Genomic DNA, 20,630 nt, shown 5'->3' on the forward strand with positions numbered 1-20,630 from the left:
TCTCTGGCGCCCCTGTTAGAAACCCGATCTCTAGTCCTGTTTCCGTTTCTGTTGGCCCCTGTGAATTAGAAGCACCCCTCATTCTTACAACAGGTTGCAGTGAAAATTTGTTAGGATTGGATTTGCTAAAGAGGTTGTACGCGACTTTGTACTGTTCTCCCTCGGGAGTACAGCTTACTTTAGGGAGAAAAGTCATTTCTCCAATGTACTTGTCAAAAGAAGGTATCCCAACCGAATTGTCATCACTTCCAGATATACTATGGGCTAATGGTTCCAACGATGTAGGTCGTTTAGAGATAGCACCGTATGTCATAACTTTGAAAGCAAACGTCAGATTGCCACGTATTCCCCAATACAAGATTTCTAACGACTGCGAACAGGCATTGTTAACGATCATTTATGATTTGGTCGATAAAGATGTTATCGAGGAAACAACAGGAAACATTTGTAACAGTCCAGTTTTACCGGTCTTGAAACGTACTGATCCTTCACAGCCCCCTGTGTATAGGTTTGTGATTGACCTCCGAGAAGTAAACAAGGTAGTTATACCGCAGTTTCCAGTCGTCCCCGACATTACTGCTTTATTGACAATGGTTCCAGCTTCAGCAGCTTGGTTCTCGGTGATTGACCTGAAGAACGCTTTCTTCAGCATCCCGATCGCCGAAGAGAGTAGAGACCTTTTCGGCTTCAATTTAGGAGGACGAAGCTTCCGCTTCAAATGCGCTCCTCAAGGCTACTGCGAAAGTCCATCAATATTCAGTCAGGCTCTGAAAACACAACTAGACACAATTGTACTGCCAGATGGGTCAACATTGGTTCAGTACGTAGACGATCTACTGATCGCTGCAGACACTGAAGAGATTTGCAAGGAAGCTACGTTGTCGCTATTACGTCACCTATGTGACATGAAGCACAAAGTCTCCCTTTCAAAACTGCAATTTTGTCGACAAGAAGTAACCTACCTAGGTCACATCTTATCGAAGGAGGGAAGGAGACTGACACCAGAAAGAATACAGGCAATCACAGAACTAAGTGCCCCAAGGACACTGAGAGGTGTCCGAGCTTTTTTGGGCATTACATCGTACTGTAGACAATGGATACCGAATTTCTCACTACTAGCCAAACCCTTACTGTCACTACTCCGCAAAGACACGCCTACACCTATGCCTTGGTCTGAAGATTGTCAGACGAGTTTCCGCGAGTTGCGCGATGCATTGTGTTCGGCTCCTGTGTTGGGAAACCCCAACTACAGTAAGCCTTTTACATTGTATGTCCACGAAAAAGAAGGTTGTGCATTATCAGTCTTAATGCAACTCTTTGGGGACAAACAGCGCCCATGCGCGTATTTTTCGGCAACTCTGGATCCAGTGGCTAAGGCACTGCCAAGTTGTCTAAGAGCAACAGCCGCAGCAGCTGACTGCATTCGACAGTCTGCTGGATTAGTCATGAATAACACTCTGATCGTTATGGTTCCGCATGCAGTAGACATTTTACTAAATAGGACAAAGACACAACACCTTACTAGCGCTCGACTATCCAGTTACGAACTTACCCTGCTAGCAAGTCACATCCATATAAAGAGGTGTGATACACTCAATCCCGCTACGTTATTACCCATCCCGACAGAGACAGACAAGATTGACAAGCATGACTGCTGTTTCAGGACAGAGGAAGAGACAAAAGGGAGAGTAGACTTACAGGACACTCCCCTTCCCGAATGCAATGATACTCTATGGGTTGATGGTTCATGTTGCCGAATGGTGATACGACTACAGCATATGCCGTAACGACGTTACACACCATTGTAGAGACTGCACGCATTCCCCACAGTTCTGCACAAGCTGCAGAGTTGATAGCGCTTACTAGAGCATGTGTGCTGGCGAAAGGAAAGCGAGTGAATGTGTACACTGACAGCCAATATGCCTTTGGTGTGGCTCACAGTTTTGGGAGATTATGGCGTGAACGTGGGTTCCTTACGTCCCATGGTGCAAAGATACAACATGGCCAGCTAGTTAATGAGCTCCTTGAGTCACTCACCTTGCCCCTACAAGTCGCCATTATAAAATGTAGTGCACACAGAAAGATTCAGGATGATGTTGGCCGCGGAAATGCATTTGCAGATGAGGTTGCAAAAGGAACTGCAAGGAACACAATGAATCGGATGTATGTCATGGGTCCCGCTAGATGGACTGCTGATGTAGGAATGTGTGAGGACACCATTGAAAGCGTAAAATCAATACAAGCCGAGGCCACTGAGAACGAGATGAATGAATGGAGAGAAAGCACAGGTAGATTGGATGCGAATGGTTGTTGGGTCGAACTATCGGAACACCAGCGATGGTTACTACCTAATGCATACGTACTTGCAGTGGTAACGATGGCTCACGGAATGGCACACATCAATTCGAGAGGAATATGTAAACTATTGGCCCCAGTATGGCAGAATAGCAATATACCAAAGTACGCAGAAAACGTGGTCAGAAAGTGTATGGTATGTTTGAAGTACAATCCCGGTAGGGGAACGCCAACTCCAGCTGGTCATTTTGCGCCTCCAACGTACCCGTTCGAGGTTTTGCAGCTAGATTTCATCCACATGGAGAGGTGCAACAACCTGAAATACGTTCTCGTTGTTGTTTGCGCCTTTTCAAGGTGGGTGGAAGCGTACCCCCTTAAGGACAACACCGCCTTATCGACTGCCAAAGCCCTTGTCAAAGAGTTCTTCCCTAGATTCGGTATGCCTAGAATTGTCTGGAGTGATAACGGAAGTGAATTCGTAGGATGCGTGATGAAGAGAGTGTGTGAGTGTCTAGGCATACACCAAAAATTCCACTCTGCGAATCACCCCCAATCGGCTGGATTAGTAGAATGCTACAATGGCACTCTGAAACTCAAACTAGCCAAAATCCAAGCCAGTACAGGTCTTAAATGGCCTGATGCCTTGCCTCTAGCACTTTTGTCAACCAGGACGACTGTCCACTCCAGGTTAGGACTTAGCCCCCATGAAATCGTGTTTGGCCGCCCAGCCAACGTCTGGGGCGTGCCAAGACCCAAGAAACTGAGCGAGATAGAGCACCCCGTACTGCTTGACTATTTGTGCGAATTGAACAACTAAATTGCGTGTTTTACACCAACAGGTTCACAGTTCTTCTCCACCAGCCCCTGACGATCCAGGTCACCTCATCGAACCCGGTTCGTGGGTTTTGTTGCGGAATTTTCAGCGCACCAACAACGGACAACCGAGGTGGACCGGACCGCACCTGGTACTACTTTCAACAAGATCTGCTGTTCGGTTTGAAGGCAAGAAGAACTGGGTACATGGGACCCACTGCAAACGGGTCCCTCTACCCCTTCCATACGACCAGTGGGTCAACAAAGGACTTGCTGACTCTGAGACAGAATCCGTACCTCGCTTCATCCCTTTCAGCGATGCCCGTTTGAAAGAAACTAGTACCGAAAAGAAGAGTGATCATATTTTGCAAGGACTTGTGTCACCATCTATGCAATTGGACACTACTGACCCTGAAACACTGTTTGAAGATCACACCGTACCTGGGAAACGACGATACAACCTGCGGTCTAGACAAAAGAACTAATAAAAGCTTGATCTAATGTAATTTCCTCTTCTCCCCTAAGAACTATTTTTGAATTTTCAGCTCTCTCGTCCCAAGGGAACTAGCTCATTTTTGATTTTTCGAACCGCCACCCGGTTCCGCTGCTAGGGTCGCGGTTGAAGTCTGGGGAGTGCAACTGGGAAGTTCTAGGTCCACGGTTCTGATTGGTCCACGGGAGTTACCCCGGACTGAGCAGAGCGCGCTCCCTGGGAGAATCAATCAACCACCGCGGGCAGCAACTAGAGGATGGAGTTTCCAAGGGTAGAGAGACCTGTCAGACTCACGAACTTCGAAAAACAGTTATGCACGATACTGTCCAGAAGAAGATTCCTGATATTATGTGTTTTAATGTTATGTAGCATACTTGTGTTTTTTATTGGTTATACCTTGTTCGTATTTAAAGTTACCTTTTCGAATGACACCCAGACACCACCTCCTCCCACTATTTCTCCACACTACTTTCACCCTTTACCTTAACACGAGTCTGCACGAAGACTCGAATTTGTAAACAACTCTTTCATCCAGCTTCTACACCAACACCAGTCCATAATGAACACGTCAAACTGTTGGATATGCGGACTTATGCCACACACAACCGATAAGGGTATCCCATACTTCGTTTTGCCATTTAGCTACTATGGTTCTCTGTGGGCTTTCCAGACCATGTTCCTATTCGCCCTAGAACCATACCCGACCCGTTCCGCTGCGAGCGACTCCAGTAACAAGGCACTAATTGCAGGGATAAGGAACATGAGTAGGGATATCGACACCTATCTGACAATCCCCAAAGATGAACTGAGTCCCTACACCCGTTGGAACGTGACCAAACATGGGGTTTACCTGGTCAAGAGCCAGGCAGCACAGAAATCTCGCCCAGTTTGGATAGTTCCCCACCGAGGTCACTTATGCTTACAGGGTATTGGTAGGAACCCCACAGCACAGTTAGGAAAGAGCATTTGCACGGAAACATATGTATTTGCTTCCCGAACTTCCCCGATACTCTTGGCAGCTAAAGGCACGTATTTCGTTTGCCACGACCAAGCCTACACGTGGTTGCCCCCTGATTTCTCAGGTATATGTTTTATTTCATTTCTGCTGCCTCCTACCTACACGGCCCGAGCAGATTACCACTGGACAAGGACAGCTAGAGGTGTCGTGAGTAAAGACGACACCGCGGGTCAGGAATTCGCTGACTTCGCAAAGGGTTTTCTGCCATTTTGGGGGCCTATGGTGAACAGCAGGAATATTCGCCAGTTAGCGAGGATAGTTGAATCCGCCGTGACCACAACGGCCGGAGCACTTGGCAATTTGACAACAGAGCTTCAGTCGGATCGACTTATGACCCTTCAGAACCGAATTGCCTTAGACATTATACTCACCGTTCGTGGTGGTGTGTGTAGAGTCATCCAATCCAGTTGCTGCATTTTCATCCCTGATAACGCACCAACAGTATACCAGGCCATCTCCAAACTACACGAAATATCTGGTTCCCTTCACATTGAGAAAGGGGATTGGTCCCTGCTGGGGTGGTTCTGGGAACTGATCACTGCCTGGGGATGGAAAACTTTGATTTTCATCGGGATGATCTTGGCACTTCTGTTCATGTTTTGCTTGTGTATACAGTGTGCTCCTGCACTATGTGGCCTCTGTGCTACCTCGTGTGTACGGAAGTCTGTGTCACAGGACGAGCTGAGTAGCAGAATGATGCTCCAGCAACATCTCCACGAATTTCTTCATACCGATTTGGACTCAGATTAGCATGAGTTATTGCCTTATATGAGGGCAAAAGGAGGGTCTGTGGTTCCCAAAACCCGGACCCTGTGGTTTTCCCGATATCGAGGTCCAATACCCGTGTCACGAAACCTCAACGTACCGAGACGATTTTGGTGTCTACGAACCGATAATGATTAGGACATCATTCCTATGTATTTGCGTTACAATCGAGGGTTGCCAACACCCCTAAATCACAGTTTCCGTCCCATCCCTTAAACTCCATTTTGTGAACGGCATCCATCTTGCATCTTGCCCTCATGATAAGTCAATTAAAGGTCGAGCTTGATCCAAATAGACACGTCCACCTTTCGTGACTTTCCCCTGACCTGTCCCAACTGACTCCACTGTCTTCGGCCAAACCTGTTTAGGCAGCTCCTCGCCCAGTGGCCGAATACGATAGCATCTACGCATAACATTCCACGAACCATTCACTACATACAGCCCATGTTTCCTTCAAACACGCACCTGTCCCCGTATCTTGTTTATGGCCCTGTTATGGCTGGGTTGTACCTTCCTTTATTGGTGGTTCATCTATATCTGATGGGAGTTCCCGATCCAACTGGGTAATCTATCAGCAAACTGGACATCTAAAATATGGGCTTGCTTACATGACTTCGCTCTTTGTATTGTTGTAGAAATATGTGTGTTGCCATACCATAAACTCAAGAATTCTTGCTTGAAGCCATATATTTGATATATAAGGAGACGGCTGGTTCTGTAAAAACGAACAGTCTCCCAAGAACCTACTCTCTGTGTGGTGTACTTCTGGGACACGTGTTACTTGGTAGCTACCAATAAAACTTGATCTTTGACTGCGACTAGAAGACTACGTGTTTCTGTGGTCCGGAACAAGGGAACTCAGAGGTCTTCGGGTGTTATCCCCTGACACCAGTGGGTTCCTAAAAACCCGTTACCTCACTTCATTCCCTTCCCCCTACACACCCATACATTTTAACCCGGTATTCCCCCCCCGGCACTACATGAGGGGCCCTTTGACTGTTGGAGGGAGGGGGACTGCTTAAAAATATCTGATGTTTTTTAATGGGGAGGTCCTGACGTTTACAGGGTGTAAAAAGGAATTCGCTAGGGAGCTTATGGAAATGGAGAAATTCGAGGTTCATAGGGCGGGCTCCATGAAAGGCGCTATCTCGGCTCTCTATGGCATGCTGCTCCACACTATACATTCTTCACGGGAACGTTAAATGTTCTTTTGGGAGCAGGTTTTGGGTAGGGTCTTCTCGGAAGGGGAATGGGCACATATATGGCGGGACATTGCCAAACACAACAAGTCCATGGCTCTTAGAGAAGCTCACTATAAAACATTACACGATTGGTACCTATACCTCACTAAGCTTCGACAAATTTTCCCAGACACCCCGGATCTTTGCTGGCGGGGATGTGGGCTTCAGGGGGACTACAGGCATTTATCGTGGGATTGCCCTAAGATTCGGCCATTCTGGGGCGAGATTTTATCTCATATCAAAGACATTTTGGGTTACCCAATTCAGTGATCCATAGACTTTGCTCTCCTTGGAGTTAGAGACCCCATCTTAGCTCGGCAAACTACAATCGACAAGGCGATTATGTGGACACGTTTGGGGGCAGTCAAGCTTACTATTGCAGCTGCATGGAAGAAGGCGGATACTCCGGCAACATCGCTATGGCATGCACGATTGTGGAGAATACTTTCTATGGAAAGGTTCGCTGACATTTTTCGGGACAATTACAAAGACTGTGAACTCAGCTGGGGTCCTGTGGTTGCCTTTTTGTCTCAGGGTCTGCCTTCTGCGGTTTGCCCTCGACAGTGCGGGCCCTGCACCTCTTCCAAATATAGGTTTCCCTTTCGACACTTGGATACTCTGCGGCCTCGAAAGTATACTTTGGAACTGCCTTAATCTCTCCACTAGTCAATGCTTCAAGTTAAAGCTTGCCTCATATGTCTTATTTTCTTATTTTTCCATTATAATCTAGTCACCACCGGGAGGGGGCGGAGGGAGGTTGGGGGGATTGTTCTTTGGAGAGGGGGGTGTTTGGAGGTTTACGGCAATTCCATGCGATATATGTTCTCTAAATTAGCATTACTCATTTTGCACAGGGATGTGGCAGGTCTCGAGATCATGTGAAGCTGAACCCATCATAGCTGTCTGAATTGAAACCTTGGAAATTGCGCACCCTCGGGTGCCTTTGGGGTCATTACCCTCTTTGTAATGCTTTGTTTGATGCTCAATAAAAAGAAATTTTGACAAGAAAATAGTAGAAGAAAGCAGTTAATGTGGCACAAGGCTGTGTTTAAAAGAAAGTCTCACTTGAAGGCAAAAGCGTGCTCACTGCTCCATCAGGATTCAAGCAAGCCGGGCCGACGAGGCTGAAATGCCAGAAACCGGTCCCCGGTAGCTTGTATCCTTTCTGGTGAAGAATTGTCTTGGTAGTTTGGTCTGCCCTGTTCCCATGATGCACTGGGCCAGGGACAGACTAATTTGCATATAGCCAGGTTCTGAGCTGGGATGGGGCAGTGAGCTAAATAACGGTGATGGATCAAGCCCTGATCTTTGGACTGGGTAAGAGTGGTCTGCTTAATTCAGACACTCTGTTCATCACCACCCCCTTTTCTGAATCGTTTTTGGCCACTATAGGTGTGGCAGGGTATACTCAGACATGAGTCCCTTGCTCACTGCTCCATCAGGATTCAAGCAAGCCGGGCCGACGAGGCTGAAATGCCAGAAACCGGTCCCCGGTAGCTTGTATCCTTTCTGGTGAAGAATTGGCTTGGTAGTTTGGTCTGCCCTGTTCCCATGATGCACTGGGCCAGGGACAGACTAATTTGCATATAGCCAGGTTCTGAGCTGGGATGGGGCAGTGAGCTAAATAACGGTGATGGATCAAGCCCTGATCTTTGGACTGGGTAAGAGTGGTCTGCTTAATTCAGACACTCTGTTCATCACCACCCCCTTTTCTGAACCAGAATGGACTGGGGCACTTATTTTGCTTAATTGGCATGCAGTACCCAGAAGAGCGGGGGCACTGCAGCGCAAGACCCATATAAGCGCATTAGAAATTTGTGAATGGCACTATAGGTCTCCCATGGTGCAGTATGTATGACTCTGGGAGAGTGTTCCCTTCTTTTGAGCATTACTAGAACTAGGGTTTTAGCCTTATGGCTCTAGGATGCAGGGACCTTTGCTGTCGGGCCTAAGACTGCTTTGTAGCTTGTGAAAATGTAGAAAAGACACTCATGTACATAGCATTTGAATTATGGAATGCATTATTGAGATTAACAATGATAAAATGTGTTTTATTGATGTATATCATTGCAAGGTGGCACCATTCTAAGACGTTTTTATCTTATTGCATAGGGTCCTATAAACTCCCAACCAATTACACCACGTTAAGCAAGTGTGTGTGTGTGTGTGTGTAGGGGGGGGGGGGGGGGAGTGGAGAGGCGGTTTTACAGATCAGGGCTTGAAGGGGTATTAGCTGCTAAAGGATGAAACCATAGGTATTTCCTCCTGTCACTATATATATATATTTGTGAATTAGTGCGCAGTATTAAATACTGCATGTGCAATAACATTTCTTTTCCTTTTTAAAAGCAGAGAACAATTTACTTACCTACGGTACAACCTTATCTTAGCGACCATTCAGCCGCAGATTCTGTACATTACAATGTGCCCAGGCATCAGACTGGATCTGGAATTATTTTTTTTAAGCATTACCTCTGCGCCGGTAGGCAGTGCAGATGGGCATCCTCCACGCCAGAATGACGTGCACGGTGCCTATATAGGCACCACAACAGCATGCTGACCTTAATTTTTGACTACTTTCAAAACCAGGAGCATGGAGCCACAGTGAGGAATTGTGACCAGTGTGCCAAAAGTGAGGTCCTCAAGGATCTCTCGAGATAGAAATCACAGTTCGCTCAGCGGAAAGGATCGGTAAGGAATTTCTGGCTGGACAGTCTCTAGTAGATAAGGCATCTGATAGAGATTCCTTACCTTAGAAGAGATGCCCAAACAATACTTCCCGGACTATCTAGGCAGTAGTGCTTGGCAAAAGTGTGCAGTGATGCCCACATGGCCACCTGAGAGATATCCAGAATGGGAACTCATCAAGCTAACACAGTAATTGTGACCTTGGCCCTGGTGGAATGAGTGAGTAGACCTTCAGACGGTTGCATCTCGGCCAATGCGTAGCAGATCTTTATGCAGAGTACAATTCATATGGAAAGGCTTCTCTTCTGAACTGCTTTTCCTTTCTTACTCCAGCAAACGTAAAAAGAGTTGATTGTCCACCCAGATATCTTTGGTACGATCAATGTAGAATGACAACAATCTTTTTGGATCCAGGTGGTGGAGTCGCTCCTCTTTTGTTGAAAGGGTGAGGTGGGAAAAAAGTCAGTAGCGTGATATTTTAGCCAACGTGGAATGGTATTAACACTTTTGGCAGAAAGGAAGTACTGGCATGAATAACCAGTTTTTTTGGGGAAAAAAGTGGAATATGGAGGATGTACAAAAGCATCTAGAGCTTGCCAATAATCCTGGCCGATGTTATGGCCAACAAAAGACAGTTTTGATGTTCAGTATTCTGAGACGACTATTATGCATTGGCTTAAAGAAGAGCACGCAAGGAATGTGAATACTAAATTAAGGTCCCATAGGGGTGTAATAAAAGGTCGAAGGGGAAACCGGTATTGTAGACCTTCTAGAAAATGTGACACAACAGAAGACTTGAACAGGAAAGGTTAGTCCGGCAAGCACAAGAAAGCAGAGATCCTCGAAAGGTACCCTTTAACTGTGGCTAAAGAAAGGCCTTGCCGGGTGATTGATACCACAAACAAAAGAACTTCAGAGAAAGGTACAGAAAGAGAATAAATCAGTTTCTTGGTGCACTAAGCCAAAAAATTGTTCCATCTGCAGATGTATACGGTTGTGAGGAAACCTCACCGTGTAATACACTTAACCCCTTTAGGTCCAGTAAGTTTTATCTGGAAAACCCTCCACTTAACCCTCGGTAGCTGTGGCACTGAGCAGTCAGGCATAAACAGCAAAACAAGTGTAAAGCATTTAAACAGCAGGAAAACAATTGCATAAGAAAACAACAATACTCAAGACGTCTAACAACGATTTATAAAAATAGACTGTATTTCTATAAGAATTTAGACACTAGAATTCACTGGAGAGTTCCAGGTATATGGATTTTAGAAACAATAATGAATCAAAGCAATTTCACTCAACCCCAAAAGAAGCAGGTTCCCTGACTAGTTCCGGCAGGGAACTAGTCAGGAGGACCAGCAAGGTCCTCAGGAACAGTTACCTTCAAGAAGAAGCAATCCTTTATCATTTCCAGGCACTTTATTTGTGTTGCAATGGATTCCTATGACATAGTCCTGTTGAAAGGGATGAAGGATGCTGAAGATGTACCAAGGATGGTGTGGATGTGATGCGGTCAGCGGGGGTTTTCCTGTAGGAATCCCTTGGTCCACAAGATGATGAGATGGTCCTGGTTGCAAGGTCGACAACACATGAAGTCCTCTACGGTATGGCCAAAGTCCAGTCACCACTGGACTACCAGTTGCCGAAGCCACAAGCCAATCCTTCCTGGATCAATAACTTCCCTTCTACGGTACCCAGTAACTCTTCTACAGCACTCTCGGGTTCAACGAACTCCCGTGCAACTCTGTGCATTGGATCTTGATCCTTGGTGCTGCACAGCAGCGGTGATAGGGGGTTGAAGACTTTGGGCTACCAACTTGCCCCAGCAGCCTGCTTCAGCAGTTGTGTTACTGTGCTGCGAAGAGGAGGCCAGTCAGCTGGCACTTGAGAGTTCTCTTGGCTCGACTGGGCTTCGGAGTAGACTTCTCCTTGAGCAGAATATGGCAGGCACAGTCCCTATTTTCGCTGTGTAGCTGGTGCAGTCCTCGTCGATGAAGCTTCTCTTCGCTGGTCTCACGTTGTAGCAGGCAGTCCTCCTTCCGTTCTTCTTCCATGCCGGCAGAGATCTCGGTGAGATCTTTATGTTTGGACTGTGCCTTCAGGGCAGGATGCGGTCGGTAGACAATGGGCTACCATGTTCCCTCCCACATGGTGACCATTTCCTGCGGAGTGTGGCATCTGGCTATCCAAGGATGCATTGTTCTCCCAAGACGGCGAGACCCCTTCTCCTGGAGTACAGACCTCACTAGTCCACCCTTGGGGTGTTGCTACCTCAGGGGTACATGCCCATGGGGAAACCGGGTTGGCAACTTTCAACCTCAATAGTGGGAGAGTTCTCCCCCTGGTGTACCACATCTGCTCTTCAAAGGTGGCTTCAGCTTTGAAGCCTGCCTTTTGGGGAGAACACCTAAGTGGCTTCCTGCAGGAGGGAGGAGACGACTCTCTAGCCGGCAATCCCTCATTGTTCTCCTTCCAGGGAGTCTTTAGCACATCTCTCCAGAAGGGCAGATGACTGTATCGTGGAGCAGGCTCCATGTGTTCCTGGGAAGGAGCTGGAGTTTTAAAGGTAACAAAGTGACAACTTTATTAAAGGTGCACTCTACAACAATTTACATTAAGTTTGACTTGAGAAAGAAGTCGTGCTTAATGTAACGAGTTGCTTGAAACCTTGGAGTGCCCACTTTGGTTGCACCGTTCAGGAGTGAGCACAGCTGAGGAGGAAGCATGTAACCCTGTAATCGCCAATTAGGTGATCCAGTTTTTCACAGTTAAACTGTCGCTTTGCAGGTTTCTACTCTAAGGACACGTACAGTACATGTCCTATCTGTGTCATATGTCGCATCCTGCCTTTAGGATTCGGTAGGCCTGCAAGAGAGGAGACTTACACACACATGTACAGGGGAAGTGGCGGTTTTACCACTGCTTTTAATGGCAAAGTCTGGCTAGCAGTGCAGGACTGCTCTCCCAGACTGTAGTGGCAGACTGGGGGACTTGTCTTACTTGGGGGCCTCCAGGGTGGCACAACCAGTGCTGCAAGCACTGGGGTAATCCTTTAACTTACATGTCCTGGGTACCAGAGTATCATTTACTAGAGACTTACTGGTAAGCAAGTTATCTCCAATTGGCTATAGACAACTTGACATACACTTTAGGGTTAGGGCACTGGCATGGAAGTCTGATTAGCAGGCCTCAGTGCACTCTCAGAGTCGAAAAACCAGCATTATCAGTTGAAAAGCTTGGGGATGACAACACAAAAAGATGCATTTCCTTACAACGGTTTTTCACAAGGGACGCCAGGCAGCTAGAACATCATCACAAACTTCAGAAGGCAGATCAAATACTCTCAGCTGCTGCCATTCAATCTCCATGCATGATGGTGGATGTGAGCACGATGGAGTGCAGAACCCTCCCCTGCTGCGGCGACAGGAGGCCCTCCTGATCGGAGAATCAAGACTCATGCTCAGAAGTTCAGGATACGATACTTGGAGCCCAATCCCGAGCCACTAAGATGACTTTGGCCTGGTCAGTCCTGACCTTGAGAATGCAGGACAGGAGTGGTATAGAAAGAAAAATATACAGGAGTCTGGCCCACCACTTGAACCGAAACAATCCTTCAAGAGTGTGCCACCTTGGAAACTTTAACACGCAGAAGTGCTGAGATAGCAAGTTTCAGTGGTGGTGAACAGATCTAACCAAGGCTTCCCCCAGTCGCAGGAAATAGCGTGTACCACCTCTGGGTGAAGACGCCTTGTAGATCTAAGAGGCATCGACAGCCGAATTCATCTGCCCTGGTGTTTAGGTTTCCGCAAGGTGCAGCACGACCAGGAAAATGTCCCAATGTTCCAGTCATGTCCAGAAGCGCAGAACCTCCTGGTACAGAATCCAAGACCCCACTGTACATTTTGAACAGCTGAACGAGCCTCACATTGATGGATGGAGGAAGACTTTTAATGCCAAGCGAATTGCTCTTAACTCCAACAGGTTGATGTGGAGCTGAGTCTCGGCTGGTAACGAGATTCCTTTGATCTTCACCTCACCGAGATGGCTGTACCAACCTTCAAGCATCTGTCACCTCTGTGAGATCTGGGTGGGAAAGGGAGATGGGTCTGCTGCTGACCCAACTGTGGCCCATCATCCACCATTGCTGATCAGGTCAGAGAGATTCCCCTGATGCTGAGCTCACTGGGACTTCAGGTCCCACTGCAAAGCCTAAGTATGCCAACTCTCATACTTTATTAGCAGAATGAAGAAGGCCATGAGGCCCAGCAGCCTCTGGATCCATCTCTGAACCCCTGAGAAAACGGGAGGTCCTCCTTAGTCTGGAGGTGGGCGACTACTGGCTGGGACAAGAACACCTTCAACAGCCAGTTGTTGGGGTATGGGAACACTGGCATCCCTGAACTCTGCAGATGAATTGTGACCACCACTATCACTTTCATGAGTACCAGAGGGGCGCTGGTAAGGCCAAAGGGGAGCACAGTGAACTGGAAAAGCTCCCGACAAACCATGAACCGCAGGACGTCTGTGTGCTGGCAGGAAGGGAATATGGAAATGTGTCCTGGGAGTCCAGCACTACCATCCAGTCTCCTGGATCCAGGGAAGATGGGACCTGAGCCATAATGAGCATTCTGAATTTTTCCTTTTTCAGGATTTTTAGAATAGGACAGAGGCCTCCATCTTTTCTCAGCACAAGAATGTAGTGGGAATAGCAACCACAAACCATTTCTGATGCTGACACCGCCTCGATAGCTCCTTTGGCCAAAACAGCCTGCACTTACTGTCATAAGAGCGATAGGTGGTCCTCAGTCAGCTGATCTGAGGACAGTGGCAAGGACAGCAGGTTTTCCTTGAACGTAAGGGCATAACCCCACAACAATCTGAAGCACCCACATGTCTGCTGTTATAGCTTTCCGTTAGGGCAGGTGGTGTCAGATGCTTCTGGCAACCAGTTTACTATGACGTTGGAAGGGCACTTTAAAGGGTTGCGAGTTGCGGCTGCTGGGGACGTGGTGGGTCTGGGCAGATCTCTGGCCTTGATTCCCATGAGGTCTGTTGGAGTTGCCTCCATTGCCTCTAAAGGACTGTGTAGGCTGTTGCCCATGGTGGCTATGGGGTGAAAAGACGAGGCTGATAGCCCCTACCATAGCCCCAAGAAGAGCGGAAGGTGGCTGTTGTGGTCCATGAATAGTCCCAACGATCTAATGGTGGCTCTTAAGAACTTTAAAGCACTCAAGCGCCGAATACACCTTGTTACCAAACAGGTGAATTCCATCGAAGAGTATCTTCATGAAGGATCCTAGAATCCACTTTAAAGTCAGCAGATCTCAGCCAGGCGTGACATCTAAGCACCACCAAAGAAGCAATGTATTTGCACTTCGAGTCAGTCGTATCCAGCCTGAGCTGATGATAAACATTGCTCTGTCCCCACCACCAGCAATAGCTTGAATCAGGACAGCTCAAGTCTCCTCTTCGACCATGGGCAGTACTTGACCAACCGAGTCCCGTACAGTTTGGGAATACTAGCTGTTAGACCTGTCTGGCCTTTTGCGTAGTCCCTCCAATTTATTATTTATTTTGTCCCCTTTTTGCCCCTCACGCCCTTATTAATTTTTGTGTCCACTAGATTTTTCAAGGTGTTGGTCTAGGGGATAGGTGTTCTTTCCCCCCTTCATAGTTTTCCCCTCAGGCCTAGAGGCCTTTCCTGACAGGAATTTCTTTGGAGTCACAAAATGGTGGCTACCAACTGTCATAACGGACATACCTGGAACATGTCCCATAGGATAGAGTAGGGCATTCCAGAACCTTCTGGTCCCTTCTGGACCTCTGAGGGTCAACCTATAAAAGGCGGAATGCTGGTCAGCCATTTTGTCTTACTAGAGAGAGTCAGCTGGAGGACAGGCTGTAGCTGAAGGTGGGGGTAGGATAGTCAAAGGGTTGACCTATTGATTCACCACCCGTCCTCCCTTGGGTTATTTGTCCTGTCCCTGTTGCTTTGGATGACTGGAGACCCTGGGCGCCTGACCAACCCCTAGACTGGAAATACAGGGGTGAGAGAAGAAGGAGACTGCAGCGCTGCATAGCGCAGTCCTCTGCCCAGTAGAAGGAACTTTGGAGAGATTAAGGCCAAGTGTTGCTCAGAAGGAGAGGGGTTAATCTTTGTGCCCCTCCCTCCCGTTCAGCTTCTCAACTGGACTCTGCCCGTGGCTGTCGTGAATTCCCTAGGTGGTAAATCCCCACAGAGTTCCTCTCCCTACCTGTCGTGGCCGATTTCTGGCTGAGAACAGACTGGGCCGGTCGGGGACCAGAGCGCGGTGTGCAGCGCAGGTTCAGAAGCCGTGACCGCTGGTCCTTAGGTGAGGGAAGAAGCGAAGCAAGGGAATTGCTCCACCGCGAGGAGTGGCATTGGTGATCACCATCGTTTCCGGAGAGGGCGGCGTGACAAGGAAGGTACCGGCAGAGGAGCGCGGGCTCCAGCAGGAAGACACTTCCCCACCGCGCATGCCCAGTTGAGCTGCCCGGTTCTGGGAGGCGGAGCCGGCCACTGAGGAGAAGCAGAAGCGGCGCTCGTTAGCGTACGTCAACCTTGCCAGCGCCAGCCCTGAGGTAGTGTGGCCAGTAACGGGGAAAAACCAACGGCGATTCCGGAGTGACTGCGAGACATTTCCCGGTCCTCCTCGCGCCTGCCCTGAGATCAGCTGGCTGGGCGGGTGGAACTAGCTTCAGCAGCTGCTGATTGGGACCTCGGCAGGACCGCCTGAGTGCAGACCTTATGGCACAGTAAGGAGAGTGTGGGAAGAAAGGGGGAGACTGAGCCCCGAGGTCTAATTGCTCTGTGAAACAGAGGAGTGGGGTTCTGAAAGAGGAAAGTTCGTGCTAGTACATAACAAAGAGTTCAGATTCACTAATCGTTTTCCCTCCTCTGTGTCCTAGAAGACAGGGGGGGTAACTTGATGATATAAATCATATTGCTTACAGGTCTGGGGAAAGACAGCTACTAAACCAGAGTCTGGGGGTAGTGCGACTGCCAAAGTTGGATTATAGGTTCCTCATTTAGGCTGCTGGTGTATATGTAAAACTCTGGTACATCTGGAATCCCACATTGGTTGTGTAACGTTTTAGGTAGATTGAACTGCTGAGGAGGTAGAAGTATAGAGCATTGCGCAGGAGTTCAGTCTAACCAATTTTTGAAGTCTAATGTAATGTACTATTGATGCTGAGTAATGATGTAATTTAGCAACTTCAAAAGTAATACTATTCTCATGATTAAATTGTAATGTACTGAGCTGTGATTCCAAAAGTCAAGAGAGCAAATCTTATTTTTTTTTATAAACAAGCTCGTATTTTTCCATAATTCATGGTGTAGTGTCGTTCTTTTTGAGTGGAATTTTATTGAATTATTGTTGGGTGGTTTGCAACCTTCACACATGTGCCTTTGTTGAAATTGCCTTACCCTAGGCCAGGCTACCCTAGGTGACCTGTCATCCCAGGTTCCAACACTAGCCCAATAAGCATGCAGTGTAGACAGACCACAGTGCAAGGCAAGTGAAAGAAAAAATACTCTTCCCAATGGTGTCCAGTTTCTTGGATACCCTATCTGGTGTTCTGGTAGAGAAAGCAGCAAGGTTTAATTTCGAGGGTGAGGCTTGTACCATCAAGCTCTCAGGGGTGGAGTGATGGGTGAGGAAGACTGGGGCAGTGGTGGTGGGTCATGTGCTGTGCAAAGATGTGCCTGTGCAGGACTTGGCCCTGGCCCCACAGCAAGACATCAGTGAGGGCTTCATTAAAGGGGAGACGGGGTTCTGTCTGGAATATCCTGGGCTGAAGCACCTCCAAGACATTGGCCTAAACTTCACCTGAGTGGACCGTAATATGCAAAACCTCAGCTGCCCTAGCAAGCCCCTACCTCCACTGCCACAGTAGTAGGAGAGAGGAGAGCAGTGTCTGGTGAGGTGTCCCTGTCAGTGGCATCAAACAATTCTTTGTACCAGCTACCCTCGGCCAAGGGGGTTGGGATAACTACAGGGATCCTTAGAAACCCCCCAATCGCATTACTCACATGGTCAGTAAAAAGAGGCACTGTCTCCTACTTGGAAATCATGGATAAGGTTGACGTTGGACAATGCAGATCTGCTCCATGTTGGAGTTAGGAATAACGACTTGGTCGGCACCACCAAATGGAACAAGGGAAAAAAACACACACAATTGTGTATAGGGGTAGTAAGAGGTTTTTAGAGTTCATGGATGTGTACTGTATAGCGGTGGTAAGGGGATTTTGAGGATCAGAATGCTGTAAATTAAACTTAAATGATATAAATAAAAAGAAATGCATTTGTATTAAACATTTAATGTACTTTATATTGTTGTGAGAATCATTCAAAGTAATAGAAAATATATATTTAATAAGATAACATTTAAGTATAAACATAAAAAATGAATTTGATATACATTTACCTCCATCCAATTAAGATAAATTACCCCACATCCAAACCTTGTAACGCAATGACATGTAGTGATCTCGGCCCAAAAGGATAATTCAAACAGATCATACTATATCCTCCTAAATATGCTCAACCTACTGCTCATTTCCGTCTACCCCCCATCTCGAGCCTAATACTGCCTCTAGTCTCCCTACTCAAACAGGAGCAATCACACTCCTAAAAGACAAATGCCAGCTCACGTCAAGCCATCTAACCTGTGCACACCGGCTCTTCCTGCTCCCTTTCCTATGTTTGTTTTGAAGCTGATTTGAGCAAGACAGAGTAAGATAGATTTATAGTTACATAGATAGATAGTTTGGAGTAGAGAAGCATAATAGAGCAGAATGGACATATTTCAGGGCAAGATATAATCACAATTGAACCACATGGAAAAAAATGCATGCCTCTTTTCTGAAATAAGGCTAAAATTGATGATACTTTAAGAAAGTTATGAGGTGAACGAAGTGAAAAATGAAAGCATAGTCTTGGTCAATCAGAAAAACTTTGACGTGTCTACTGCAGGGGTTTAATTTTTCAAGGACATAAATCATAGAAAAAACCTAACTTACTTTTGTGAGGTCCATTCCAAGTCTTACTTGAGAGAGAAGATGCATAATGACACTTTTGTGTTCTTCTACTGATTCACCTTCACCGTCGTCCTCCTTGTCATCATGTGGGTCAAAAAGATCTGCGGAACATTAGTCCTGTTAATACATAAACACTTTCACAAAGGCAAAACCCTCCGAATCTAAAACAAAATACATTTTGAAAAGTCCTTAGTTCATAAGAATGTATCCTTCTTTTAATATTCTCTTCCCTTAAGTATTAGAACCATGTAACTTTTGTTCATGCTTTCAAACCTCACTACAGTAACCTCAAAAAATCTTTCAAGCTTTTTTAAGCACTTTGTGGGGCTTCTCTACTTATACTTGTAGTGGAAAACAGAACAGGAACATAATGCCTACAGGTTCAAAATTTGAAAATTTACTAGCACAATGGAACTCGCTCTTCTAACAGATCTGACCAATCTATTTTAATTATTGCATTAATTTTAAAATCAATGCATTGGTGCGTATTCACTTATTAGCTTATGATACCAAAACAAATAACTTCTTCAAAAAAATCACATAAAGAGGCACTGCATGAAAGGGAAACACAGTGGGCACATTCCTTGAAGATTCCTAGAAGCCCAAAACCTAACTGTCAGAAACAGACTCCGTTTCCCAACAATAGTGGTTACCAGGACATGAATTTGGATCTATTAGTACACAGCAGACAGGAGATTAGAACAGCTCGAAATTGGAGAAAAGCTATGTGTGGGTACTGAGGGACTGGAAAATAAATGAGTTAACTGGCCTTGCCCCATAAGTATATCTGTTGAAGAAGAAACATCACAGCTGCTGGCATCGCCCTATGGGACTCCACCCCACAGGCAACAGCATGTTGCTGCTGAGCTTAGTCCATATTTCAGTATTGAAAGATAACAAAGGCCAGCTGATAAGAAGACAGCAAGGGTGTCTGTAGGATAGATCATTCCTGACGCAAGTGAAGAGATTAAAGGCTATAATAGTTATCCTGAGGAGAGGGAGCAGCACTAAACAAGTGGGGAAAACAAAACAGACAGCTCGGCATGATTATCCATATAGGTATGATGAAGAAGTTATATTAACAAGCACTGGCAAAGCCATTATGCTTCACCTTTGGGACCTATTGGCTTTGCTAATGGTTTTTAGTCATGCTGTGTAGCATTCCTGATGCTATACAGAATAGCTAAAGAAAACTTAAAAACAAAGGTGCTATGATGGGCAGGTTGTGTCATTTTGTAGGTGTGCAACAAAGAGTTGGTCATCCACCCGGAACTGGCGTGTGCGATCCAGATAGTAAGAGAGCGCACGTTTTGGGTCCAGATGGTGGAGCCTCTCTTCCTCTTTTGAGGGATGCGGAGGCAGAAAGAAGGTGGGCAAGGTAATGGACTGCCTGATGTGGAAGGCCGTGACAACCTTGGGCAGGAAAGAGGGTCTTGTCCGCAACACAACCTTGTCCGGATGGACAGAGAGGAAAGGAGGTGTAGGAGAAAGAGCCTGGAGCTCACTCACTCTCCTGGCAGAGGTGATAGCAACCAGGAAAACAGTCTTCAGAGTAAGAAGACGGAGAGGACAGTTATGGAGCGGCTCAAAGGGAGCACACATTAGGTAAGTAAGAACAAGGTTCAAGTCCCACTGGGGCATCACAGAAGGAACAGGAGGGAACATGTGTGTGATGCCCTTCAAAAACCTACTATTGGGGACTTGAACAAGGAAGACTGATCAGGTAGCCTTAAGAAGGCGGAAAGGGCAAAAAGGTACCCCTTGATAGTGCCCAGAGCAGAGCCCTGCTGGGCAAGAGAAAGAAGAAAGAGGAGAACCTCAGAAAGGGGTGCGGAGAGTGAATCCACAGCCTTTGCTGTGCACCATGCCACAAATCTGTTCCACCTGCAGGCGTATACCGACTTTGTGGAGGGACGCCTGGCTGCCAGAATGACATTATAGACTTCAGAAGGCAAGTCAAATGGCCTCAACTGTCGCCGCTCAATCTCCAAGCTTGTAGGTGGAGACTGGACAGGTTCGGGTGGAGGACCGTCCCCTGCTGCTGCGACAGAGGTCCTCCCGAAGAGGCAGACGAATCGGGGGATCGACTGACATGCTGAGTAGCTCGGGATACCAGTATCTTCGTGCCCAGTCCGGAGCCACAAGGATAACCTGGGCCCGGTCACGCCTGATCTTCTTCAGCACTCTGGGCAAAAGTGGTAAGGGCGGAAAGGCGTACAATAGACCGCAACTCCACTCGCGACGAAAAGTGTC

General features: G+C 47.0%; 1 protein-coding gene across 11 annotated transcripts in view; it reads right to left on the reverse strand.

The window, feature by feature from the left end:
• The window catches only part of OSBPL9 (oxysterol binding protein like 9), a 1,511,872-nt gene that overhangs the window by 482,736 nt on the left and 1,008,506 nt on the right, over positions 1-20,630 (reverse strand). For all 11 annotated transcript variants that reach the window (XM_078670721.1, XM_078670755.1, XM_078670745.1 and 8 more), the window contains one exon: positions 18,360-18,478. In XM_078670721.1, coding sequence (XP_078526847.1) covers positions 18,360-18,478 — 119 coding nt within the window. The remainder of the gene's footprint in view (positions 1-18,359; positions 18,479-20,630) is intronic.

The sequence above is a fragment of the Lissotriton helveticus genome, chromosome 1_2 (genome assembly GCF_964261635.1).
Source record: "Lissotriton helveticus chromosome 1_2, aLisHel1.1, whole genome shotgun sequence".
NCBI classification, from domain to species: Eukaryota; Metazoa; Chordata; class Amphibia; order Caudata; family Salamandridae; genus Lissotriton; species Lissotriton helveticus.